At 30.9% G+C, this 27,559-nt stretch overlaps 2 protein-coding genes across 3 annotated transcripts; one reads left to right on the top strand and one right to left on the bottom strand.

The window, feature by feature from the left end:
* Positions 1–11,929: 11,929 nt before the first annotated feature.
* Positions 11,930–20,658, top strand: LOC113854089 (histidine kinase 4-like). The gene is made up of 12 exons (XM_027484935.1): positions 11,930–12,657; positions 13,330–13,743; positions 13,930–14,163; positions 14,246–14,415; positions 15,056–15,274; positions 15,362–15,548; positions 15,641–15,692; positions 15,791–16,020; positions 16,241–16,339; positions 16,564–17,267; positions 17,962–18,441; positions 20,036–20,658. Exons 2-12 carry the CDS (start codon positions 13,396–13,398, stop codon positions 20,304–20,306), a joined length of 2,994 nt encoding a protein of 997 aa, XP_027340736.1. The 5' UTR covers positions 11,930–12,657; positions 13,330–13,395; the 3' UTR covers positions 20,307–20,658.
* A 2,252-nt stretch (positions 20,659–22,910) lies between these two features.
* On the bottom strand, positions 22,911–27,027 carry LOC113854567 (mediator of RNA polymerase II transcription subunit 17). Of its 2 annotated transcripts, none has more exons than XM_027485629.1 (9): positions 26,924–27,027; positions 26,564–26,766; positions 26,255–26,453; positions 25,637–25,750; positions 25,299–25,384; positions 24,686–25,073; positions 24,115–24,576; positions 23,723–24,037; positions 22,911–23,599 (listed from the first exon to the last, which is right to left on the bottom strand). In XM_027485629.1, the coding sequence occupies exons 2-9, from the start codon at positions 26,656–26,658 to the stop codon at positions 23,273–23,275; spliced, it is 1,986 nt and encodes a 661-aa protein (XP_027341430.1). In that variant the 5' UTR covers positions 26,659–26,766; positions 26,924–27,027; the 3' UTR covers positions 22,911–23,272. The 2 variants fall into 2 exon arrangements, with proteins under 2 accessions (XP_027341430.1, XP_027341431.1); XM_027485630.1 differs by having other exon boundaries at positions 22,941–23,599; positions 26,564–26,712; positions 26,924–27,006.
* Between the last annotated feature and the right edge of the window lie 532 nt (positions 27,028–27,559).

Genomic DNA, 27,559 nt, shown 5'->3' with positions numbered 1-27,559 from the left:
TTTCTTCTCTTTCACCCCCTTTCTCGCCCTCACAACACTTATCTTTAATACACTCTCTTAAAACCCACTATTCATTGTAGATAAAATTACTTTTAATTTAATAAATCTCATTTGCATTTTTTTAATTTTTTTAAAAATTTAGTCATTAATTAAAAACATATTTAAAAAATGTTTCCAATATTCCTCGTCTTTTCAGTTTAGGAAACGCAGCAATTTAAGTTTTGCGGAGCAACTTTTTGGATGAAACCAAAAGCCTAAAATTCTTTGTGATATGCCAAATCGTACAATTTTCTTCTAAATTGAAAACTAATCCTTAATATTTTTAAAGAAGGTAGACGAACCTCTTAAATTCATCAAACATGTAGTCATTTATATAATATTTTAAAATTTTTGTGAAGTATCCACAAATAAAAAAAATTATATAATTATTGTATTAAAGTTATAAAAATATAATAAATACTTTTTTAATAAAATTTTATTATTATTAGTTTGTTATTTTCGAGTTAAAGTTAACAAAATTTATATTTTAAATGATGCTATAAAAGATAATTATATCTACTTAATTAAAAAAAGTTAACGTGATAAACTACTGAGGGTTTTTTTTTTTAAATATAGAAACAAATACAAAAATTATCAAAAAATAATATTTAAAAAATTACAAAAATGGGATTTTTTAATATAGAATAACTTTTCGTTATTCACATATAAAAAATGAATATTCACCGGCGTGTTGAGGTCAATCTCTTTTTTCCTTTGCTTAATTAACAGTGAATCGAAATTTTGAAATCATATCTCTGCGTATTAATTACCTTTAATATGCAATTCATTGCTATTTGACTTTTTCAATGGCTACCACTTTTTAATAATAATAACATTGATTTTTCCCATCATTCAATCATTTAGGCATTACCCTTTTTTTGGACTAACATGAATAGTTATTGGTATTGGTATGATGGATGGGTTTTTTGTCATAAAGTGGATATTGGGCCCAATTTATACACCAAAATGGATCCATATATACAGCCCAATCTGTTTCATATTGTTTATTTTCAACACTTTATTGGGTTAAGATGTTTGGGTATTATTCACTTGGTATCTATCAAATTTCATTTTCATAATCATCTTTGTGATTCGTTTATTTATTAGTCTATTTGTTTTCTAAATTTGGGACTTCAAATTATTAGCCACAAACCTTGGAAGTTGGAAGTTGGCATATCAACTTTGTGCTTTGGAGAAGGCACCATCATCACCCTTCAAAAAAAGGGATTAAAAGGATAAACCATCTTTCCCACCTTATTAATTATTCCTCTAATTTTGGTTAAATTCAGGTTTATCACTTTTTCTTTCGCTTTCTTTCATAATGTATAAGCATCAAATCAACTTGCATTCACTTTTAACATTCCATTTCCTCATTTTCATTAAAGGTACATATATTACTTGAATATATATTTTTTTTTCAGGGACTTGAAATTCGCGTTGATTAAAATCTAAATAGGGATTAGTTTCACAATAAAAGAAAAACTAAAAAATTATTAAGCAATTTCTTTTGAGTTAAGTTTAATTAACTAATAATGGAGTTTTAATGGTAAAAGAGGGAAGCGAATTGGGTCATTTGATAAACAATCATGTAATTTACATATGTAGCAAATTTATTAAATAAAGTTACACACTGTATATTTATTTTGTTTCTCGTATTTTGATTATTTATGGGTGAAGGATAAGCATTTTAATTTAAATTAAATATTTATGAAATTTTTGTTAAATTTGACTTGTATAATTTTAACGTTAGATAGTAAAATAAAAATATGGAATTATTAATTCAACAACTGAAATTGTGATTAAATCTAAGTATATTTTTAATAAATTACACAATTGTTTAAATTTTTACTATTAACTATTTCACTAACTACTAAAATTATTTATTTTACTGTTTAAATGAGAGCTAATTCCTTTCCCATTTAGAGCTTGAACCCTTTTAGAAGTTCATAAAGATGATTCAAGCAAAAAAGTGAGCTGATTTCTTGTGCCCTTAATTATGACAACAAATGTTTATTTTGGGAGTTAAAATAGTAAGGCACACGATTTAATTTCCCCTTCTACTGCAAATGTTTTCAAGATCATCCACTAAATTTTGTTTTGTATTTTTTAACCAATCTAAAATTATATACTTTTTAAGGAATTTAAGTAGTTTCTGATATGATATTTATAGTTAAATCATTAGGAGCAACATGTAATTGAACTTTTAACCCCTCTTCAAAATAAAGTTATACACTTTCTATTTATATCATTCTCTTGACTCTACTTACCTTTATAAGGTTAATGATTTCTTGAGTTTTAATTTTTCAATGGAATCTACAAAATACAAAATATTATCTTCAAAATATTCTCTCTCATTCTTGAAAAATAAAATGCTTTTTATGAAGTCGATAAATGAAAAGATGATGCCATCATAGGATTATTTTAGCGACGGATTTGGTATGTTATGGAATCATTCGTACAAGTTTAGAAAATTAAGAATCATTTTTGGCATATAATCTCTAACCAAGTCTTTCATTGATTGAGCGAATTAGTCTTTATGTAGTTTCAAACTTGGAACCATGATTCGGATTCCCACACATTATCGTTTCACACTTTAGAAAAATGTTGTTATCAAGGAAAAAGTTGTAGGAAGAAGCATTTGGATAAGGAGTTTAATTCATTATTATATGATTATAAAGTTTTTCTAAATTGAATTAAACAATTGCTTAAATGCCCACATGATAACATAGGTTGAAATACTTAAGACTGAAATCAATTATAACTTTCTAATCCTAAAGTATATGATGGTGTGATGTAAGTTACATGTTAGAGGTTTGAATTTGTTGTTAAGAAACCATGTTAAAAAGTATCTGTGAATATCAAACATTCACAGATCTCGAGTGCTTAACAACATGCGTTTATTTATGCTCTCAAAAAACAAATTATTCATGACATGCACGGGTTCATCACTTGTACTTATGTGTTTGAATCATCATTTAAAACTCTAAAATTATAGCTTAAGTAACGTATATATCTTGCCTAAGATTAAAGTTCTTGCAATAAATATTAACTTTGATAATTGTATGAACTTGAACTTACGAAAATAGTTTTACATTTCTGAGCTAATTACCAATTGAGTATGGTAACTAATCATCTTAAAATAAAGTAAAAATAATATACTCCATAGAATTGATCTGTATTTCTTGGTTAACAAAATGTGCTATCTATATTCATGTCTTGTTACTCAATTTAGATGGCACAATTGAGAACAATTTGAGTTGCAGCACGTTTTCCAAAGATGAATAACAACAAAAACATAAACATTAATTGTTGTGAATTGAAAGAAAGACAGTGGGAAGGGTCCTCTAATGGGAACCACCCCCACAGAGATGAAGCATTCCCTTGAGGCCCTGCTATTAGGCTTTGGTCAAGCTTCTCACGCTTGTCTCTAAACCTGTCAAATCCAACATTGGACCCATAGTTGCCTTTTTGCTCAAAAAGTCATTGATACCATCTTCACTTCCCACTCCATTTTTGGTGTTCTTATCTTTCTTCAATTGAAGGTAACTTTTAATATTATACTTTTCAATACAAATGTATTATTTGTCAACTTTTTTATTGTGTATATTTGAATACACATTTAAAAAAACTTGAATAGATTTTTTCTTCACACTTTAATGATTTTTGTTATAATTCCTAAAAAGAATATTTTGTTCTATTTTTACAAATTTTTGTCATAGTCCTTTCATTTTTTTTTTATTTTGCTAATTTGGTTCAATAAAAGGTTGTTAATGGCAGTTTTTAGGACTAAAACCATTATATATATATATATATAGAAGTCCCAAGTAAAATGATATCCATATCAATATAATGATGATAAATTAAATTGGAGGAAAAGGTGAAAATGGTCCCCTCCCCCACCTTTACTTTACTTAAAATATAGTAAGTTTCCAAATGTACTGCACCCAGATTAATGTGGGTCGGTTCTTGCTTGCAAGGGCAAATAATGGTTAAAGCACTTAGCTAAAGTGATGCAATAAACTCAACACAGTTTATGCAGATGGTACTGATGTAGAACACGATTAAACACGTATTTTGGTAATTTGATGAAGAGAAATATTAATTTTTTGATTGACTTTAAGAAGTGCATGAATAATTATGATAAAAAAAAAGTGAAGTTTGAGTGGCTGGGAGCTAATCGGGTTATAGAATTTAACATTGATAAAAACAATGGGATAAAATTGAAGAAAATTTAAAAAATTATGTGATCAGACTTTTTTTCACTTTTAAATTAATATTTTTCTGCTAAAACAATGTATTGTTAACATTCCTTTGTAAACAAATGAGATTTTAAAAGATCTCAAACTATATTACTAACTACAATATATATAATTTTGATTGCGAACTAAGGAGTTAATTTCTGAAAAATTACACTACATGTTAGAAAAAAGAGTGCATGTAGAAAATAAAGTCTCAACAAAGTAATATAAATTTATTGCTGTAGCAACTTTTCTCTTACCTTATAACTTGCAATTAATTATTACGACAATATTCTATGTTCATGGAAAATTAATGAATCTCTAAGACAAATGGATTATGAACATTTAGTTTGGCACATTCAATTTGACATGTATCCTTATGTATAACTGGTGATGATGTTATGCCATTTACTTTTATAATGTTGTGTCACTTGATAATGAATGAAACTCCCATTCTATGTATGAAAATCACTATTAATAAAAAATGTAGTTCCTAGTTACACATTTTCTGTTCGATCGATGATGATAAAATGGTGGTGTTATTCCTAGCTACACATCATCTAGTTAATGGTTTCAAAAGAAAGTAGAAACTCTCTTCTATGTGAAGATCAGACCACTCCATGATGATTTATGTTTAGATCAAATAAATTACTCTTCGTTTAATTAAAATTTGTTTCATATATTGTTTGATTAAAAAATATTACTTAATAAACATTATAAAATTATCTCTTTCAATTTACTTTTTATCAATAGGGTGGAATCCCTTTAATTTTATTTTCAATGACATAAAAAAACAATTTCCTGACTCTAACATAAAACTACAATTTTACTTTCTTGGTAACATTAATATAATTATTTTTATGGTGATATATAATTAAGTTTTTCTATGCCCTTTTCAATCGTACGGATAATTTCTTTTGAAATAAAGAAAGGAGAAAAAATTGAGGGTATCTTTTAAAAAGTTTAAAAGGACAATCATGGTTTTCCCTCTGTAAAAGTGTTTCTTCTCCCATTTGACCTTTGAGTTTTTATGAGTAAACACTAATCTTATATCTTGAATCACTATTATTAATCACTCTGAAGTTGGTCTTCACATTACAGTTTTGATTGTTGTGAAATAAAAAAGAGTTGGAAGAGAATGAATATTGAAAAGGTGAATGAATATAAAATGTGGGTATATGTATGCTTTTTGCTGGGTCTGGGAAGATATGTTGGAAGAGAATGAATCTTGACTTGCCAGCATACAGAATTTGACCCTATTGGAACTTGGAAGGTCACATTGTTTACAGTAATCATTTGGACTCCAATTATTTTTTCAACATCAAAGATGGCCCAATGCCCCCAATGAATATAAATATAAAATGTTAGGGTATACTTTTTACTTTTTTATTTTATTTTTTAAGAACGAATACAATATTTGAGATTGTAGTTTACGTCCGTAATATCCCAACATGTTACAAGAAATATTCGTCGTTATCATGTACTCATGTACTGCTTTTTGTCATAATTTATTAATAGTTATAAGTTATAAATTTATATTTTATTTTAAAACTAACTATGGGTATCATCATTAGCTCTTTCTATCAGAATTCATCTGTTTATCACTTAAGGTAGAGAAGCTTGTGTTTCTAAAATAGCATAGTGTAATATGTAATCCAAAATATTAAGATAAGCAGTGTACCGGATAAAATATTACTCGATTTTATTTATGAAAAAAGAAAATTGAATACTCCTTCGATCAAGATAAGTTGGATATTTTCTCGAACAGAATTAAAAGTAATTAATCTAATTAAAAGTAATAATTAAAGGGTTAAAATTAAAGCTGACTCATCAAGCCTATTAGCCTATAATTTTTTCTATAAATAAAAGATAAGAGGTATAAGTAAAGTGTTGACTTTTAAATATTTAAATAATATTTACTGTTCAGAATCGAGACCTAACTTCAACCTCGTAGTATCTTTTGTAGGTATTTTTCCCACGTCAGCAATGTACATAAAGACGTCATGATCAGGCTGAGATCAGAAAATTAATATTTTCATAATAGGAACAAATAGTGCATGTGTATATGTTGATATAAGGTCCTAATTTCCTTTCATTCCGAGATGAAGAGGGGACGATGCATGAAAATGCAAAGGTGAGGGGATCCTATAGAACATAGAACATAGGTATAGGTACAGGGTAAGGGGAGAAAGACATTATGATAATTTGTTGTAACACAAACCAAAGTGGTGCTGTATTGGCGTACCACATGGCCGACAACCCCACATTTTACGCACTTTGAGTGGCACACAAACTATAACCCCAAATTTACTACAAGACAAACCCTTCGAATGAGGTTAAACTTGATGCTCCCCATCACAACATTTTCTTTTCTATTTCAACAAATCTAAAATCAACCCAACACTTTTATTATTTTCTTTTCTGTTTCCTTCATGTTCTAATATCCTTTAAATCAACCAAATTAGACTAAAATTATTATTATTGACGCTTTCATTTACCCCTTTTCTCGTCGTTTTCTGCAGCCATTGTCAAGAACTCGTGAGCATGTCTATGCACTCAACAAAGAAAATAGAAAAAAGACAACACTCTGTACGTGAAGAAGTCATCTTCTTTTCAATCAATCAAACATTCATTATTTTCTTAGACAGAGAAATTTTTTTAAGCCTCAATGTCGCCACTACTGTTTGTCTTTTTCTAAATAATACGTTAATTCATTTTTATTTAGTAATTAAAATTGTCATGAGATAATTTCAAATTATGACAAATATTATAAAAATGTTACCATACTTTTAAATTTTTTTAATTAATATTCTCAAAATGTTGATTAACAAGCTTAGATAAAGAAAAAGTTTGATAATAATCATTTTTATTTAATTTATTTTTTAGAATACAGTATTTGATAAATAATTTTCCGTAGTATTTGCTTAGAGCCATGACACCAATTAACTTCGATGTGATGTAATAAATGCAGCTGTTTTGAACAAATAAATACAGAGAAAGTACACTGAAGAAAATCAAGACATCAAATCATTTATTTATAATAAATATAAGCATATTCACGCAGCTTTATTGGTCAAAAACTATTTCTGCTGTACTTTATCTTTTGTTGTTTTAACAATCAAATTATACACAGTTTTAGACAATTTTGTGGTATATTTTAAAATAATGTATAAAAAAAACTAATTTAAAACATTTTATTGCAATGATTGACAAAGTGAACTCGTTTTGAGTTTATTCAAATTCATTTAATAAAATGTAAGATTTAAATTTAAACAAAACAAAAAAGGCCAATAAATTTATAATGTTTAGCACTCAACGTGTAAGAGCCCAAAGAAAGGATTGGTGTGTCAAAAGATTGCTTTCTCATGGTTGGCGTGGGACATGCCTAATTAAACATTTTTTAAGGACGTGTTTGGACATATAGTTTAAGTAAATGTTTATTTAATGTTTTTTTTTTATAAAAATGATATTATAAATTTAATGAAAAATTTTAAAATGTTTATTTTTATAGCTGATATAGAGAAGATTGTTGAAATAAATTTAATTTTTTTTTAATTATGGTCTTATTTATTTTAAAATTTAAAAACTATTCCTTACATTTTTAATAAAAAATCATATTTTTATGGAAATTAATGATTCAAATTAATTTAAATATATATTTTAATTATATTTAACACTTTAAGTTTAATTTTATTAAAAATAATTACATTTAACTATATTTTAAGGGGACGTCTAAATGCTAACAAATGCATGAGACAGATATAATTCATGAGAATGTAGTTGCATAACAGAGCTGACAATAACAACTTTGTTGCTAATTCTAATTTTATCTAATTTAATTAAATTAATTGAATATAACAACAAATTTTATCCATTAGTTTTTATCTTCAATTTGTTTGCCACGTTTCAATGAACAGATGCCCACTAAAAGTCAAAGAATTTGACTTACATGATATCACTTGAATTTCAATAAAATCATCAAATTTACATAATAAAAACTACATCTACAAGATTGAATTATTATTATTATTTTAACGTAGATTGTTATGTAAGTTCTATCTATATTTAGAAAGGTTCACATGCATTGAGTATAAAAATACAATTAAAAAGTAACTGAGTATTATTAGAGCCACATGCAAGAGAAGATTTGGAGAATAAGAAACAAGGATTTATCTGTAAAGTAACATGTATTAAGGAGAGTGAAAAATAAAGAATTAGACAATATTTATGAACTTAACCTTATTAAACTTGTTGGTGCTCTTCATTTGGTGAGGCACCATTTTATTAATATGTTATGTTCTTCTCTTTGAGCCCTGATGCAATGTCACGGATTCTTCATCACCATGTGTTTCCACACAAAAGCAAAGCTTGCCACAGTTGTTTACAACTCATCATCATTCTATCATGTAATCAACATTTTTCATTATTTTGTTTATTTTTGCAAGCCATAGGTTTTGGGTTTCATCAATTAAGGAGATCATGTTGCACATTAAAATTTAACTATTTTTTCATAATTTTAGACCACAGATGTTGTTATTTATCAATGTTGTATTTTTTGTTTAAAATAGATAAAATAATGACTTTTAATCATAAACTTTAAATATAAAAGTCAAAACTCCATTGCCGATATGCTTTTGAGATGTTGTGATTTATTAAATTTTTGTTTTGTATACGCTTTAGTATCATTATTTTGTTTATAATTTTTTATTTTATATCATTTATCTATGCTAATCAAATTAATAATTAATATATTAAATCAATTAAATCATTTATCTATTCTAATTAATATCTTTAATTTAAATCAATTAAATCATTTTAGACCCCTTTTTCATTCAAAATTATTTCATTAAGATATTGTGATTTTTAAAATAATATAATCCTAATGTTTCTCCTTTTATATATCTAACATTCTACTCAATTTTTTAATTTTATTGAAAGTTCATATTTTAAAAATAATCATTTTATTATCTAAATTTCATAGTAAGTTTTCAATATTTGAAAAATGAAATCAATATTTTAGATAAATAAAATTTCAAGTAAATAAATCGATTTAATTTTCTTGAACATGAAAATTTAATAGATTAAACTCATACATGATATTGATTACCAAAATAACAAATACAATTAATTTTTTTCACTAATATTAATTCAGATCCTCACAAAGAACTTGAATTTTTTCATTGCAAAATTAATTTGGGCCGGCTTGCTATTTAATGGCATGTATTGGTTTAGGATTTTATAAGATTTTTAAATATTTTTTTAAGACAGTATTTAATCAGGATTTTATGTCACTTAAAAATAATTTAGTAGTATTCAATTTAGATTTCTAATATTTTTTAAAAAAATTCGTTAAAATTCATTGGTATTCATTTGATACTTTTTATATCTTAAAAACAATCTACTGATATTAAAAAATAAAGTATTTTAAAGGATTGTTATATTAGAAAAATTTTAAAGGACTTTTTAGTGATATCTATAAATACTAAATTCATAAAATAGTTTCATTCAAATCCATCAGATTTTAGAGGATTATTTGAAATGATTTTTCGAGTGCTTCAAGAATTTTCAAATGAGTTTTTCATTATTTTTTTCTATACTTCTATTTTTTTCATTTTTCCTATACTAATAATATTGCACTACTATTCATATATAATATTGTACTAATGTTCCCATTTTATTATTTAGTGAAAATGTAAATAACAGAGTCATTAATTTTATTTCTTAGATATATAACAAAAAAAATGCTTGAAATTTAAATTTTTAAGTAATAATTTGTTTATAACACGCATCAAGAAAAGGGAAGAATGAAAGTTGAAATTGATATCATGGTTTTTGTAATCAACTGTAGATTTTTAAATAGTTAACTAACACCTTTAACTATTAAGTTCAAGATATTTAATTATACCATATAACATTTTTTAATTGAATAAATAGATGTTTAAATATCTAAAATATAAAATAATAACTGCTATATATATATATATATATATATATAGCATTCAAGTCTTTTGTAGAGTTATAATATTATTTTTAATTATATGGATACCTATTAAGTGAGATATAAATTTAATAAGTATTTTTATCTATAATTATTTATATAACTAGGTTTCTAACATAAGTTGTTTTAATAATTTAAATGAGAGATTCACAAAAAAAAAATAATAAAAGAGAGAAAGAAAACTATGAAACTTGAATTAAGAAGGATATCGTTATGATAAATTTTCAATTGAATCGATAGACGAACCTTCATCTTCAACATTATCAGTTAATGAAAATAATATTTTTTAGCCTATTATTAAAATTCAGGAGTAAGAATGAGAAGATCCTAATGCTTGGAGGACTAGTGTAGCTGTGGATATGTGAATGAATACTATTTGGAAGGACATGATATTATGGAGAATTATTATTATTAATTATATAGATATTATTATTTTTATCTTTAAAATTTTTTAAATTTGAATATATAAAAAAAATTTAAACTTTTTTTTATAAAAAACTCATGAAATTCTGCAAAGTACACAAAGTTTCACAAAATCTATTAAAATCTTAACTTAAAAGTTATGCTGAATTCACTAAAATCATGATTTTAAAGTCTCAAAAGAATCTTGCAAAGTTTTAAAAATTATAAAAATTCTAAAAAGTCTTTTAAAATATGCAGGATTTTTTTTAACAAAAAAAATATTTTAAAATCCTAATCCAATAAACCACTAAATTAAATTAAATCAAAACTAAATTTAAGAAATCGTAATTACAAAATTTAAAAAAACTAAATACTTAAATTTTGACGGAGAATTTGATCTGCGTTATGGAATCGTGTAAATTTAGGAACATTAATTTTCAGAATATCGTCAAAGAATCATAATTTTAATTTTAACAATTCAGAAATTGAAAATTTTAGATAAATGTCGAGTCTTATTACAGTCTCCTCTATTATAATAATATTAATTATAATGTTGAGTTGACTCCTAAGAAAGTTGACTCTGAAACACAGTGGAGGACAAAATACATCTATTATCTTTACCAACTAATTAAACCGACGTTCACGGGCAAAGATTTTTTGTTTTAATTAGTTTAAAAATATTTGTTAAATAATGAATCATTTTTCTATAAATTACATTGAATATTTTTTTTGTAATTTTATATTAATTTCTTCAACTTGTATGATAACACTACACCGCATGGCATATCTATAAATATTGTCAATTTTTATTGTAACATAAAATTGAGTTAACATTGGTCCCTTCTTTTGGTGAGAAATAGATTCACATGTTAAAATAAAAAAAAGTATAATGTTAATGCATGATTTACGAGAGGAAAGTCTAATTAGAATTTAAGAACAGGTTTAAATGTATATAAAACTTATCTAACCAAAATAGGGAATCTAAAATATTAACTAAATTAACTGCTTATACAGTAAATGTAACAGAAGATTAGAATGGATTATGGAAAATACATTAGTTTAGTTTAGTCCACAGTCAAATGCAAGCAAAGACAAGCCAACTAATTTAATTAATTAACTAATTAATGTCGATTATATCTCGAGGGTGTTTCTGGTAATTCACATGGGAATAAGATCCGCGCCTTGTCGCCATGTCATTATCGCTCAGATTTGTGATAGTGATTTCCAGTTTCTGGTTTCTCACTCCTCCGCTTCTCTTTCTCTCTCCTCTGTTCCTGTTCTAACGTTGTTGGAACACAGAGAAAAAGGTACAAGGAAACGGTGGAGTTGAGAGAAACCCAGGTGAGAAAAACGATTCGGGTCGCATGATAGTGTCGTGGTTGAAGTGGGGAGTGTGGAAATTTTCAATCTTTTTCAGGCATACGAGTTCCAAAGTGTGAAACAGAAGCAGGTAGTTAACTGGGTTGGTTCAGTTTTGATATCTCGCTGCTCCAAAGTTATTCCCTTTGAGAATTTGGGTGTCTTCTTCTCAAGCTTGTAAAAGAGTTACTATATTGGGGAGGAGAAAAAGTTGGTGTGAAAAGAAATTCACTGGCATTGTTGCAAGAAGAGAGAGAGAGAGTTCAAAAGGGTTAGAGAGAGAAAGGACTTGACTTGACTGCTGTACTATATTTTTATGGGTGTGTGTGTGTGAGAGAGAGAGAGAGAGAGAGAGGTAGAAGGGGGACAACAGCGTATCTGGGAAAATCGTGGAAAATTCGATTTAGTTAAGTTATGTGCTTAAATTAAACGAAGAAAAGGAGACAACAGAAGAGAAACGTAGCCACACATAGTAAAGGGTATAAAAAATAAGCAAGTACAGAGAGAGAGAGAGAGAGAGAGAGAGAGAGAGAGAGGGGCACAGATCAAGACGAACCAAACCAAACCAAACGGGTTCCAATTGTGCAGTGTACCGCCACCTTCTCTTTCTTGTACAGACAGGTAAACATGGTTTCTCTCAAGTCTCAACAACCCTTTCATCTCTATCTCTTTCTCATTGGGTTGTGTGCTTCGCTGTGTGTGTTTTTGGGGTCAATCTCTGGCTTTGATTATTATATGGGAAGAAAGAGTGTGAACGTGCTCTTCTTTGTCCTTAAGTAAACACTAGTTTCACGCCTACACAGCATGATTAGAGTTCTCTTCATTTTTTTATTCCGATTCTTAAAAAAACACACACAAATATTGGCTGTTGGGAGAGGGGAAGGTGGTTCTTTGAAATTTGAGCTTTTTTCCCCATCTTTTGAGACCCATGCTTGTCTTTGCGCTTTGTGAATTTTTCTTCTTTTAAATTCTCAGTCTATTGTTGAAATGTTTTTTTTTTCTTGGTGTGATTTTTGAAATAGGGTATAGGAGATTAAAAAACATAAGAAAATAATTTGGCCAATCTTTCATCATGCTTGGTTTTGTTTTGCTTCTTCTTTCCGAGTTTTGAATCACGCAAAACAATGCTGTAATGATGCCGTACATGGAGTTTTGTTCCGCAACCTTTTTCTTCCAACTAACGGATAGAAGTCTCTTGAGCTTTTGCAAGAACTTTCTACTTTAAGCAAAGTAAGTTCCTCCTATATTAGCACTCACTACAATTATTTTTGGGGCTTTCTCCAACTTTTATAGATATGATGAAGAGGGCAGAAAGATAACAAGAGAAGGAGGAGGCTAGACATAGCGAATTTGTTGGTGATGGGTCTTGGTTTGAAGATGCAGAGCCACAGTCACCACCCTGTGGCTTTGAGATTGCATGAGCAAGCGGGGAGCAAACGAAAGTACACTTTCATTCAGGCACATAGAGCATGGCTTCCCAAGTTCTTGATGATGTGGATCCTTCTGATGGCTCTAATTGGTTGCTGCATTTATAGTAAAATGGATGCTGACACTAAAGTGAGAAGAAAAGAGGTGTTGGGTAGCCTCTGTGATCAACGGGCAAGAATGCTGCAAGATCAATTCAGTGTTAGTGTCAACCATGTCCATGCCCTTGCCATTCTTGTTTCAACCTTCCATTACTTCAGAAGCCCTTCTGCCATTGACCAGGTTTGTGCTCGATCTTGCATTCTGGTTTGTATTTGGAACTAGTTGTAGCATGTTGGTTGGAGAAAATGAAAGACTATTTGGTGCTTTTTGACATTTCTGGTTTCTGTATCACCTGATTCTAATCTAATTGAGTTGTTTTCGTCCTCCAATTTTCTTTTATCTTGACTATTGTTCATTGCTCATCAGGAAACCTTTGCTGAGTATACAGCCAGGACTGCATTTGAACGGCCATTACTTAGTGGTGTGGCCTATGCACAAAGAGTGGTTAACTCAGAGAGAGAAACATTCGAGAAGCTACATGGATGGGGTATCAAGACAATGGGAAGGGAACCTTCACAGGTTAGAGATGAGTATGCACCAGTGATATTTGCACAAGAAACTGTCTCTTACCTTGAATCTCTTGATATGATGTCTGGAGAGGTAGATAACAAACCTTGTCAACATTATTCTTCTTGTATTATGTAAAATTTTTTAACTGCAATTTCTCATTTGCATGATCCAGGAGGACCGAGAGAACATTTTGAGGGCTAGGGCCACTGGGAAAGCTGTTTTGACTAGCCCTTTTAGGCTGCTGGGTTCTCATCATCTTGGTGTGGTTTTAACATTTCCAGTTTATAAATCTAAGCTCCCTCCAAAGCCAAGTATGGAAGAGCGCATTAAAGCAACAGCAGGGTATGTCCTCAATTTCCTTCATTTTGGCTTGTCAAGTATGTTTTCACAATATTTTGGGGTTTTTGTCTTGTGGATCATATAAGTGATTAAAGGATGAGGGTGGTTAAAATCTTAGGTGCATTATTGTGTTAATGATGCATTTTACGAAGCACCATTGGATAATTGTATGTCTTTTTATTCAATCTAAAACAAGGGTAATAATAATTCTACAGAGGACTTGTTGATACTACTCTAAAGTTCAAGTCTCAATTAATACCCCTGATGATTCCACTGGTGTGAAATGTTAATAATATGTGATAAAAGACAGACTGCACCGTAACTCTGCTTTTTGTCTCCATTACACTTAATTGCTTGTACTGAAGATCAAAAGATGTGATAGCGACTTCTGTTTCATTTCCATTAATTATGAGTCTATTTTCAATCTATTAGAGCTGTTACTACATTGCAATGTTCAACACTGTCCCTTGTGCTACAGTCTTTTGTTCTTGTCCTCTCTGACTTGTAGTTTGAATTTCATTATTGCTTTCTATGGATAAGGTGGGGGATAGGTCTGTTAACTATGGTTCAATCTGTTGATTTATGGTTGCTGTAAGCTTCTTAATGTCATGATGTGTTCCATTAAATTTTTAATTGAAAGCAGATATGTTGGAGGATCCTTTGATGTCGAGTCCCTCGTGGAAAATTTACTGGGTCAACTTGCTGGTAACCAAGCTATATTGGTTAATGTATATGATGTCACAAACTCTACTGACCCCTTAATCATGTATGGCAACCAAAATGAAGAAGGCGATATGTCTCTTGTCCATGAAAGTAAGCTTAATTTTGGAGATCCATACAGAAAACATCAGATGATATGTAGGTAGGTGCTTCTGACTGTTGTATATTTTCTGAAAGACGTTTAATTGTTTGGTCAGCTGATGCTTATTATCATCGAGTTTTTGAGCAGGTATCACCAGAAGGCACCGACAAATTGGATAGCACTTACTACGGCATTCCTATTCTTTGTGATTCTCTTATTAGTGGGTTATATTTTATATGGTGCTGGAAATCATATTGTCAAAGTAGAGGATGATTTCCATAAAATGGAGGAATTGAAAGTCAGAGCAGAAGCAGCTGATGTTGCCAAGTCACAGGTGTTCTTCTTGATATATTTTACTGGCACAGTTCATTACTTTCTTGGATTACTTTCTGATCACTAAAATTGAAAATTTGTTTTCATTGTCAGTTTCTAGCTACCGTTTCTCATGAAATTAGAACACCCATGAATGGCATTTTAGGTAACTTCAAGACTCTCTCTCTCTCTCTCCCTAAAAAGTGACATGTGCATTCCACTTTGTCATTAGCGATGCTATCATTAAACTTCATATTATTGTAGGAATGCTTGGTCTGCTTCTAAGCACAGAATTGAGTTCAACTCAACGAGATTATGCTCAGACTGCTCAAGCATGTGGGAAGGCTCTCATAGCATTAATAAATGAGGTGCTTGACCGAGCTAAAATTGAAGCTGGCAAGTTAGAGCTGGAAGCAGTTCCATTTGACATTCGTTCCATACTTGATGATGTCCTTTCTCTATTTTCTGAGAAATCTAGGAACAAAGGTTTGGAGGTATGTTTAATTGTTGCTGAACTCATTTGGAAGAAACAAAGGTCGTTTTGGTTTATCCAAGTTGTAGAATATCATAATTGTATTTCCTGTTATTTTAACTGATCATCTTATTTCATTTTCCTCTCCTTTTTGGGTTCCTATGTCATCGGGTGATGTTCCTACTTTGGATCCCAATGCACAATTTTCTGATGTGGAATTGATATGCTTCTGGGAAGTATAGCTGGCAGTGTTCGTTTCTGATAAAGTTCCAGATATTGTTAAGGGAGATCCTGGGAGATTCAGGCAAATTGTAACAAATCTTGTTGGCAACTCTGTTAAAGTAAGTGGAATTTTCAAAGTTAATTTCTCTAAAGTTATTGTTATGTGCATTTGTATTACTAGTATGCATGTTGGGTGTTGGAAATGTCCTAATCTAACTGTTTACAAGTTTTTACCTGGGAGCCAGTGTCTGAATCCTTCAAGTTCGTTTTCTCTATTGTATTCAATAGTAGATTAGCAAGGTACTTATTAATAACATTATTGATTAACTTTAATATCTTGCAGTTCACGGAGCGAGGACATATATTTGTGAAAGTCCATGTAGCTGAAAATAGAATGTCCACGATGAATGGAAAAATTGAGACTTTTGTAAATGGAGGATCAGATGAAGTTGTGCACATGTCTGGTGGTTATAATTTCAAAACTTTAAGTGGATATGAAGCAGCTGATGAGCAGAACAACTGGGATAATTTTAAGCATCTAATTGCCAATGAAGAATTTTTCTTTGATGCGTCTGTTAAAAAGGTGGCCTCCAGTGAATCTTATGAGAAAGTCACATTGATGGTCAGTGTGGAGGACACTGGAATTGGAATTCCTTTCTCAGCTCAAGATAGGATTTTAATGCCTTTTGTGCAAGCAGACAGCTCAACCTCTCGACATTATGGCGGTACTGGCATTGGCTTGAGTATTAGTAAGTGCCTGGTTGAACTAATGGGTGGTAAGATAAGTTTCATAAGCAGACCCCAGGTTGGGAGCACGTTTTCGTTTACTACAGATTTTGGAACGGTAAAGAAAAATTCAATAACTGACGTGAAGAAACTTAATTTGGAAGATCTGCCATCCGGTTTTAGAGGGCTTAAAGCCATAGTGGTTGATGGAAAACCTGTTAGGGCTGCTGTGACTAGATACCATTTGAAGAGACTAGGAATACAGGTTAAATTTGCAAATAGCATCAATAAGGCTGTTTCATTATGTGGGAAGGCCTCAGGGTAAGATTTTAATTTCCCTTTTTGGCATCTATTATGAAGAAATGGAATGTGACAACAAACAAAAGCATTTTAGTTATTTTTGCTAACATAAGCTTATAAATTATGATATTATTTTTAGCCCTTGTAAACTGAATTTGCAATATTAATTGAAATGCATTTCTGCAATTTAACTGGGGAGTATACCGCACAAGGATCCCACCAGATTTTCATGGTTTTCTGTATATATAGGCAGGCAGAGATGGCATAGTCTTGTCTTACTAAAATGCTAAGTTGCCTTTTGAATCTTTTCCCCCTATTGGAGTGGGTTTTCAAATGTTTGTATGTGATGTTTTACTAGAGCTATCGTCAACTTAATAACAAATTATGCCATTTTTTTCATGATGTTATTGGGTATGTCTTTTACAAAGCTTAATGTGGAATTTTGATGTTTTGAGCATTCTATTTCTCAATGTTATATTGCTTGTATTATTCTTAATTCTAATTCATAAAGAAATTGCATTCACTGATTCTTTTTAATTACTTAAAAGATATTGACTGTTTTTTTCTCGTGAATAAATATTCTTAAACTAGTTTAGTTTGGCCAATATGTCTATTTAGACATTACATGACAAATATTATACTGGTTTGTAGAAAGACTTGTGTTTATGTCTGTGGTTCAGTTCATTCACTGAGTTATACTGCTTGGATGTGGCAGATCATTTCAGCCTGATATTATTTTTGTTGAGAAGGATTCATGGGTTTGTGGAGAGGATGGGATCTTCAATGTGTGGCAACTTGACTGGAAACAGAATGGGCATGCGTTTAAGATGCCTCAAATAATCCTTCTTGCAAATGCTGAATTTGATAAACCTAAAGGTGCAGGTTTCAGTGACACCGTGATCATGAAGCCTCTTAGAGCTAGTATGATGGCTGCCTGTCTTCAGCAAGTTCTGGGAATGGGGAAGAAGAGGCAGCCAGGGAAAGACATCACTTTTGTACGAAGCCTTCTTTGTGGAAAGAAAATCTTAGTGGTTGATGACAATGCGGTAAACCGGAGGGTAGCTGCAGGTGCATTAAAAAAATTTGGAGCCGATGTAAAGTGTGCAGAAAGTGGCAAAGTTGCTCTTGAAATGCTTCAATTGCCTCACAATTTTGATGCTTGCTTCATGGACATTCAGATGCCAGAAATGGACGGGTATGTTTATTTGCATTGACTGCTACCAATTATTTCCCTACTTAGTACTATTGTAATGGTACTATTCATTTTTTTTTGCCCTATTATTTGCAGATAATCTAGATTAGATTGTATACAATTTCTGTTGTTGGAAACTGACCTAAAGTGTTAAGATGATACTGGTGTGTTAACATGAAATCATTTTGCAATTTATATAAACATTCTGTTGAAGTTCTGCATCGACGATAGATATGGCTAAATAAGAGCTTATAAAAGTTAAAACATTTTTTATTTTATGAGCAAAACATTTTTTTATTTTATGAGCCAGTTTTTAGGGTTGAGTTAAGTGTCCAAATTTAAGATGGTCTTAGAATCTATTATAAATATGATATTAGGCTACTGTTGACCAAAAAATTTGTCTTGTTGGCTCTATGAATTTTTTCAATGCAAGTTTAACTTGGTCCTATAGATTTCCTAGCATAACCTACTTGGTCCCGTGGTTTTCCCATTTGATGGTTGCTTATAACAACATAGGTTACATAACAAGAGCAAAATTGTCAACGATGAACTGTGTCAATGTTAGAACATTTGAAATAGCAGTTAGCAGATTTATTACTCCATGGATAATAATTTATTGTGTAAGATACCATCTACAACCAAATTATGAGAGAATATATTTTCTGCTTCAAAACTTAAAGCTTCTTGATGTTGGTAGATTTAGCTAAAAAGAATTCAGGTACCTTAACTCAGTTTAGAAAGGTTAAAAATCAAGTCAGATAACAAAAAAGAAAAAAGAGTTGGTGAGATGCAAATGTTTATTATAATTGAATTGTCACCTTCGAGACATATATCCTATATTTGAATAGCATTTCAGTTCTGTTAATCCTTATGTTCTGTCAAATATGTGCTTGCAGCTCTTGTATTCTCAATTTACTCATTTCTTTTACAGAATGTAAATGCTGGGCTGGAGGGAGGTGAGGTATCCTAGGACTTGGCTCGTTCCCTCACCTCCACCATTCCCCTTTAGTTTTGATCTTCACTCAATTGTAAACTATTTTCCAATTTTTTCTTCATATGACCCACTCTCAAATTTTGTATTCCTTGCCTTAACATCCTTAAGTTATATTAATTTTAAGAAAATCTTAATCAGGCCAGCCAAATATAACACAATAGGGATTCAGCTCTGCTAAAGTGAGGGTCGATCCACTATTGATTTGAAGTTGGTTATGTTTCCAAAATACTTGAATTCAAATAGTGTGGGTAGATCTTCATTCTCTCACTGTACACATCTCCTCACTTAAGGGGAGCTAAATCTTAAAGACTTTTATTCATTATGTGACAATATTCATTTTTCCCCTTAGAAAACCTGATCTATGATTTTAATTGCTCGTTGATTCTTATCCTTTTCCCTGCAATTTAACAGGCTAAAGAGAAATTGATTGTATAGTTCACCATTAACAGACTATCTTTCAAGTGTATCATCTATATGAACCTTGTTATTGACTGTGCCATCCAGGGAAAATAATGTCACCTCACCACCTCTTCATATTGAGATATGCATGGGATTTGATTTGATAAACCATATAAACAAGTAAATATCATATAACATTTGCAGGTTTGAAGCAACTCGGCAAATTCGGGTGATGGAGAGGAAGGCAAATGAGCATATGAATGGTGAAGGAAATTGCAGAAAAAGTGAGTTGCATATACCAATATTGGCCATGACAGCTGATGTAATCCAAGCTACATATGATGAGTGCTTAAAACGTGGAATGGATGGATATGTCTCAAAGCCTTTTGAGGAAGAGAATCTGTATCAAGCAGTTGCAGAGTTTTTCAAGCCCAAGGCTTCACCAGATTCTTTGCAGAATGGAAGAACTGCATAAGCAACTTAATTTGAGATCATCACTGGCATTTTTTCATAGTTTGCTGGTTGGTAACTAGTGGCTTCAACGAAGAGGTTGAGGATTCTTGATTTGGATCTCCGAGTAAATGTATACCACCCCATAACTTTCCATCCCCAACTTGTGTACAGATTCTCCAAAGGGATGGCCAAAATTATGTAAATTCAATATTTTTCTTTTGCATCTCAATACTTAGATATATCAGAATGGTTTCTCTATAGTTTCTTTTTTTAATCCTGTAAAATTATCTCCTATGAGATTTGTTAGTTGTTATAATCAGAAGAAAAGGTTGGTGCTTAATAATGCTTAGATTTCATGATATGAACCTTTGCCAAATATTTCTTCCTTCACTCTTAATTCATTCGTTTTCCTGCTTCGGACGCATTGAATTCCGCAGAAAACTCACTGATGAATTAGAATATTACATTCAAACAAAATTATGCATCTCTTATCCGACTAATAAATTAAAATTTTCTATAATCTTAGTAAGTTGTTAATATTTCATGAATAAATAGAATCTTGATACATGGTATATGTTTACATTTGCAACATAGTCGGATTACTTAGTAGAAATAAAATATGATAAATGTGATATACAAAGTATCATATAATTAAAAATTATTATAATAACTGTATTTAAGATAATTTTTATTAATTTAAAGGATTAATAATACTTAATTTTAGTCTTTAAAATTGATTTTAAAAATTTAAAGATGGTATTCTTTTTTATCATAATTTATTTTAATTAAAAAACTGTTATTTTTTACCATCAACTTTAAGAATCAAGAATAATACAATTTTAAGTAGTATATCAAGATTAAATTTTTAAATATATGGGTGGTGAAAAAATGCATTACATTATTCTTATACATTTATTATGTTGTAAGGGATAAGGAAAAAACTAGACGCTTGGGGCGTTTCCTGAAATATGTGTAGCATTGGTGATGGTAGTGACGTGGGTATCGCAGCAACATTAGCAAGTGACAAATGTCAACGTTTGGTAGCAATCTCAATGACTCAGCTACGTATATGATGTGGGTAGGTGCATAAATCATCTACATATATACACTAACCAAAACGTTGAAATTTGGAATAAAGAAGAAAAGGGTGAGTGTGATATAATATTATAACTAAAATAATGGCACACTACCAGAACCAATACGGTGCTGTTCCAGCAAGCAATGATACAATTCAGAAGGAAATGGATACCACCGGAGACACCACTGGCATTGGCAGTGAACAAGTGGTAGCAGATGATTATGGTAAAACCACCGGTGACACTAGCTTTGAAGTGGGTGTGAGGGAGCACAATGTTCATGATAATGATCATCACAAGAAAGGAATAATAGAGAAAATAAAGGAGAAGCTTCCTGGAAAACATCATCACAACAAGGAGTAGACCTTTTTTTACTTTGTTACTCTCATCACATCATCATCATCATCATCATCATCATGGTGTAAATATCTCTAGGAACAAAAATGTAATAAATAACGTGATTCCACTTTTGCATGGTTGCCACTTGTTTAGTGCATGTGTCAAAAGTGCTTATTTCTATATTACGAAAGTTAGTTTACTTTACACTTGAATCCTTTCTTGTATTCGAGTAACATGATACCTTCATCTTAAGAATTTTAAGAAAATATATTTTTTAGTAAATTTAATGAGTGGACCAATTCTTTAATCATAATAGATGAAGATTTAAATTCATTCTTCTTTTAAAAAAAATCATTTCTATAAAATAAGATAAATCAAAATCGTACTTGCAAGTCATTTGATGACATGGTCATTTGATTGATTTGTTTGTAGATGGGCAATTAATATATTAATTTTTATGTTCCTGATTTTAGTTATATTTGAGTGTGAAATAAAGTGATTTTATTTTAGAATTTTTTATGAAACCAAGCCTTCTGATAAAATTTAATGTAAAGGTTGCTTTTTTTTTTCGGTTTTCTTTTAAGAACAAATGTAACGATAGTATCGCTTTTTGTTGTACATCCAACAAAATTAACTTCTAAAATAATGTTAATTTATTCCTTTTTCCTCTTTACTTTATTTATTTTTCAATGAATTATATTTATATTTTGAGAATGACCAGTATAGAGTGATCCCCTTTATAATTGAATTCAAATATAACGTTTAATATTAATATAAAAATCTAATGAACTTGCTACTTTCTATCTCACTCGGTTGTTGCTATTCGACTTTAAAAATAATATATTTACTAGACATTGAGAAACTAAAAACTATTTATTTAAAGAAAATTTTCTATTTTCATTTTTTTTACTTTTGATTATAAAAGTGTTGTGTTAAAAACTAAAACAAAAGTCAATTTTATACTTTTTCATAGTCTTTTAAGAATAAAAATAAAGACAAATTAAAAGTTAAAATAAAACTAAAAATTTAGTATTTTTTAAAAAACTCAAGAAGCGAAAGATGTTTATTTGTTTCTCTTTTTAAAAATAAAATATGTACATTTTATTTTTAAAAACAGAAAACAGAGAAACAAACATAAATTCTAGTTTTGATTACTTACTAAAAACTAATAGTAAGTACTTTTGGGTCAACACTAAAAGTATTAGCTTGGTCTCAGAAAAAGGCATTATGAAATTAGTTAAACAACAGAATACAATAACATTCAAGTGGATACAGATCACAAAAAGTAAGCAAACGAAAGAAAGCAAGTAAAGGCCTATCGCACTTGTATTTGATCAGGGTCAAGTGCAGAATTTGCAACTGGTGGTGTACAAAACCGATTTGAAAATTTCCAAGCTGGTTTCGGATTATGGTTTGCATGAATTATACATTCTTTTCTCAAATAGAAACAGAAAAAACAGTTAAGGTGGAGTAGTGTACATGGATTACATAAAGACATGGATATAATACAATGGTCGCCTAAGACCTGGGCGATCAGCCACTTGACGAGTGCAAGAAAAACACTGATACAAATTCATTGGCCAGCACCACCACTGCATAAGCCAACCAAGTCGATTAGTGTTGCGTATAACAAATCAAGAGACAAGTGACCTATGAATTTCCTATATTCAGATGCACCATCCGTGATGTTCATATGAAGCTTTTGCTCCTCTGCAAAACTATACTCCATGACCAACGACCAAGATATACACCCTTCACTATCTTCTGGATTAACATTTGCAACCAAGCCAAGTGTTTCACCCTGCTCCAACTCAAAAGATAAGCATAAGAAGTCTCGATTCGCTTTTATCCCAACCATCAGAGCTTCCTGATAGAGCCAATTAATAATTTGGCTCGCAACCTGTATGATTTAAATTGCAATAAGCATGCATTATTATTACACGTAAGACTTGGAAACATACAGGCAATTCACTTATGAATACAAACGTCACTGCAGTGACATCAATTTCTTTTTCTCTTTTACCTGCTGCAAAATGATCACAGGAAGATCAGCTAAGTTGCAGTCATATTTGTTTATTGAGTGGGTTTCCTCAGACTTTCCCTTGAACAGGCCTGCGACATTTGGAGAACCTTCTGCTGTAACATTGATGCAATCATCGTTTACCACCACCTTCGTCCAAAACTGACGCTTAATAGCATTTTTCTCGTAATAATCTGATGTTTTCACTTGGCTTCCACGAAGAATAGACTGAGGAACCTCCATAAAGAGAGTCCACGACGATGCCCGTGAATGCCACGTGGGATTAGAAACTAGCTGGAGATATGGGACCTTGCATACCTGCAGGTATCAATGACATCACTAAACAAAATGTCTATTTAACAAGCAGCTAAAGTCAAATTTAAAAAGAGTAATACCAAATTTTCCAGCTCTGCAAGAACTTTACTCGAAAAGATCCTGTGAGCCAAAGACATAAAAAAATGGCCAAGAAGACTGGATCCATCCTTTGCCTGTATGCTAGATGAACGATTACCAGAGGTAATTGGTTTTTCACTACCTCTTCCAAATATATGTTCGTGAAAAATCTGTTGAATGTAAATCTCATAGCAGATAGGATTAGAAAACTGCCCTTTCTTCTTAGGGGTGTTCTGTTTGGCATCAAGCTCCATTTCATCAGATGATTCCAGAGGTAAAACTGCATTTTCTATGTTATTGGTGAGTTCACCTTCAACTGTAGGATGATCTTGACTTTTGGACACTAGTGATAAGTACACAAAAGTTCCTTGACCTAAGCTTAGTTGTAAATAATTTTCCCGTATTCCAGTCACACTGACACCTGTAGATGTGTTAAATGCTTCACGGTTCACCAGATCAAATACCTGAAAGCATAACAGTACCGAAGCAACAAACCAGGAAATGTTAAAAGCATGAATATTGGACAAACTAGACACAGCAAACCAACAACAATAATGAAAGAAAAAAATCTACCTGTTCATTGAAAATTGCTTGATGTACTTCACGAAGGAGTGAATGCGTTTTCTTAACACACTCTTCATCACTTGAGGACTCTTTGCCAGTTTCTCCCAAATAATGCTCACCTGGAAAGTGGGATTTGTCTTCATTGGATTTTCTCCGTACAATATCCTCTGATTGTGCACCAACAAAACCAAATTGGAGAGAATGGCATAAATCGGGAGACACATTTATTGCGAGCATTCCAGCCGCATCATGATTTACACGAACAGTGGACGTAGACAATGACCGAACAATAGTTGCTTGATCATACGAGCTATCAAAGAGATCCAAAGTGAAGCCTTCATTCCCAGGAACTATAGCTGCCTGACGTTGCCGTTTAACCTTCCAATTTTGCTGTAACCTGTTCAGGAAATGTGATAGGTAGTGATGTAAACTAGTAAACAAGCATTCTCCTAAAGTGAGTTTCTTTATTGATGAATGAATACAGGAGTGTGTTAAGTTACTTAGGAGCCAACTTTTGAAGGCAAGGAAAATGTAGTTCTTTGAGATCTAAACATGTTCTGAAATTCTTGCCAGCATTGACCCAAAAGAGTATGAAAGTAAATAGTTAAGAATGGAAATTCACCTGATAAGGGCACCATAAAACCTAGCTTCCCGAGCAACCTGTTGTTCAAAAGCCTTGGCAGATTGCTTGAAATATTTCCCAACGTGCTGCACAAAATAGAAAGTTTGTTCAAAGATTTCATTACATATCCCAGAAAAACCAAACCAATTGTCATTGACAAGTTTTAAGACACTCAAGTTGCTCCCAAGTTTTGAGTAGCATTATTTTCATTTAAGCAAATGAACTTACAACATTAGAAAGCGGAACTGATCTTAACTTACTATGATGGATGTAAATAAACTTCAAACAAACAAAAGTGCAAATTTTCTTAAAGAAAAAGAAGATAGAAGAATATTTACACGGTAACATTGCAACTTGGTGGCTGCAGATACAGCCTGATCAGACAAAGCTTCATTTGGTAATAGTTTTGGTCTTGTCATGCTAGCCACTGTAACTGCATCATTTGCTTCCACCTGTACACAATGATTTCACAAAACATCGTATCAGTATTGTCAGCCTGCCTATAACTTACACAGGTACACTAAAAACAACTGCACCAGAATATCTTAATCAATATTTAAAACATAGTTGCCACCGATAATACAAAGAACATGGCTATACAGGAAAGGTTCCATTATGATCAAATGAGCAAGACGCCTTGCGATGAACTGGTTATTATTTATTCCTCTCGCATTGTAAGTTGACATTCATAAAATTCTTTCCACTTCATTCCATTCCTTGAAAATTGAAACTAATGCAATTCCCTTTAAAGAATGCTCCAAATGAAGCTTTTACAAGAGATCTTCATCAAGAGTCAGAAGCCAAATAGCCTCAAGCAATACTCTTAAACTCTTGCATTTACAAACAGATACTCAGAGGGAAAATTAAACTTCTCACGAGGATTCCTTAAACATAGACAAAATCACAAAAAACAGTAATACAATGCAGAAAGTAACAATGCAGCATGCACTACTCACAGTGTTGATGAGATCTATGATGACAGTTAGCTCCTGATGCGCCAACTGCAAATTTTCTACCATGCTCTGCCATTGCCACGGCGTTGACGTCTCCTTTGAGCTCTTCTTCTGTTTTTTCTTTTCCTCGTCCTTCTCAATGGCCCAAGCAAAATCAATTCGCCTTATTAGCGAGAGCCGCTTTTCATCATAATCTACATCTCTGCAATAACACAAACACACACACAAACAAATTAGGGTTTTCAATGTTCCATATTCTTATTCCTATAAATACTTTTGAAATCCATCAACATTAGTGAAAAAGAAGCATACGGAGGGAATCGTTCGATTCCATTTTCTTCGATGGAATCCAAGCGCTTGATGGGAAGCTTGTCGAGGGATACTTGCAATTGCGTGGCCTCATCCATTTTCTAGCAATGAAAATGTGGGCTCGGGAATCAGAAGGCCCAATTCAGCATGAACTACACATTTTCATTGACTTCTAGTTGATGTTAAACAACAGATTAAGTTGAACCCTAAACAAAGTAAATCGGAAGAAGAGCATAACAGTGAGTGCATATAAGACAGTGTTTGGTCCAAGCATTTGAATTCCAACACAACTAGAAGCTCATACAAATAGCATCAACGTGAAAAATCGAACAAAGACCGAAAAGCAAGTGAAAGAGTGATTACGTTGCGATTTGTGAATGCGAGGATGAAACCGGCGAGCACCGAGCAAAGGCAAAGAGAAGATGCTACAGCAAAACGGCACCTCTGTTGCGTTTTTCAAGTGGATTTCTTGAAAAAATAAAAAATAAAATAAAATATTTCATAAACAAATACAAAAACAGTAATTGCATTTAAATATTGGAATAAATTGTGTTTCTGTTCAAATCATATCAATTAAAATATAAATAAATAAATAAATAAATTTTCATCAATATTATAACAATTTTTTTTTTCAAAACATCTATTTAGGATAATTTAATATTTTTAAATATTTAAATTATGATCTTGTAATTTTTTAAAAATTTTAAATATCTTTTACTTGGATATTGTTTAAGAAGATTAAAATTTTTATAGACGACAAATCTCCCTCTAAATAATTAACAAACTTATATTTAATGAGATTTAAACTTGCTAATACTATTGTAATTTAATATAATAATAACTTATTAAAATATTATTTAGAATTAGATATAGTTTTGTTACTATAATATTGTAAGTATTTTTTAACTATTTCATTTTTTTATTATATTGTTACATATATAATTTTATTCTTAAAAAAATTATACTACCAAAATTTAAAATGATGTTATATATATAAAA

This window comes from Abrus precatorius, unplaced genomic scaffold, assembly GCF_003935025.1.
Source record: "Abrus precatorius isolate BTA unplaced genomic scaffold, Abrus_2018 Scaffold11, whole genome shotgun sequence".
In the NCBI taxonomy this organism is placed as follows: Eukaryota; Viridiplantae; Streptophyta; class Magnoliopsida; order Fabales; family Fabaceae; genus Abrus; species Abrus precatorius.
This window is presented reverse-complemented; position numbering and strand designations above follow the sequence as displayed.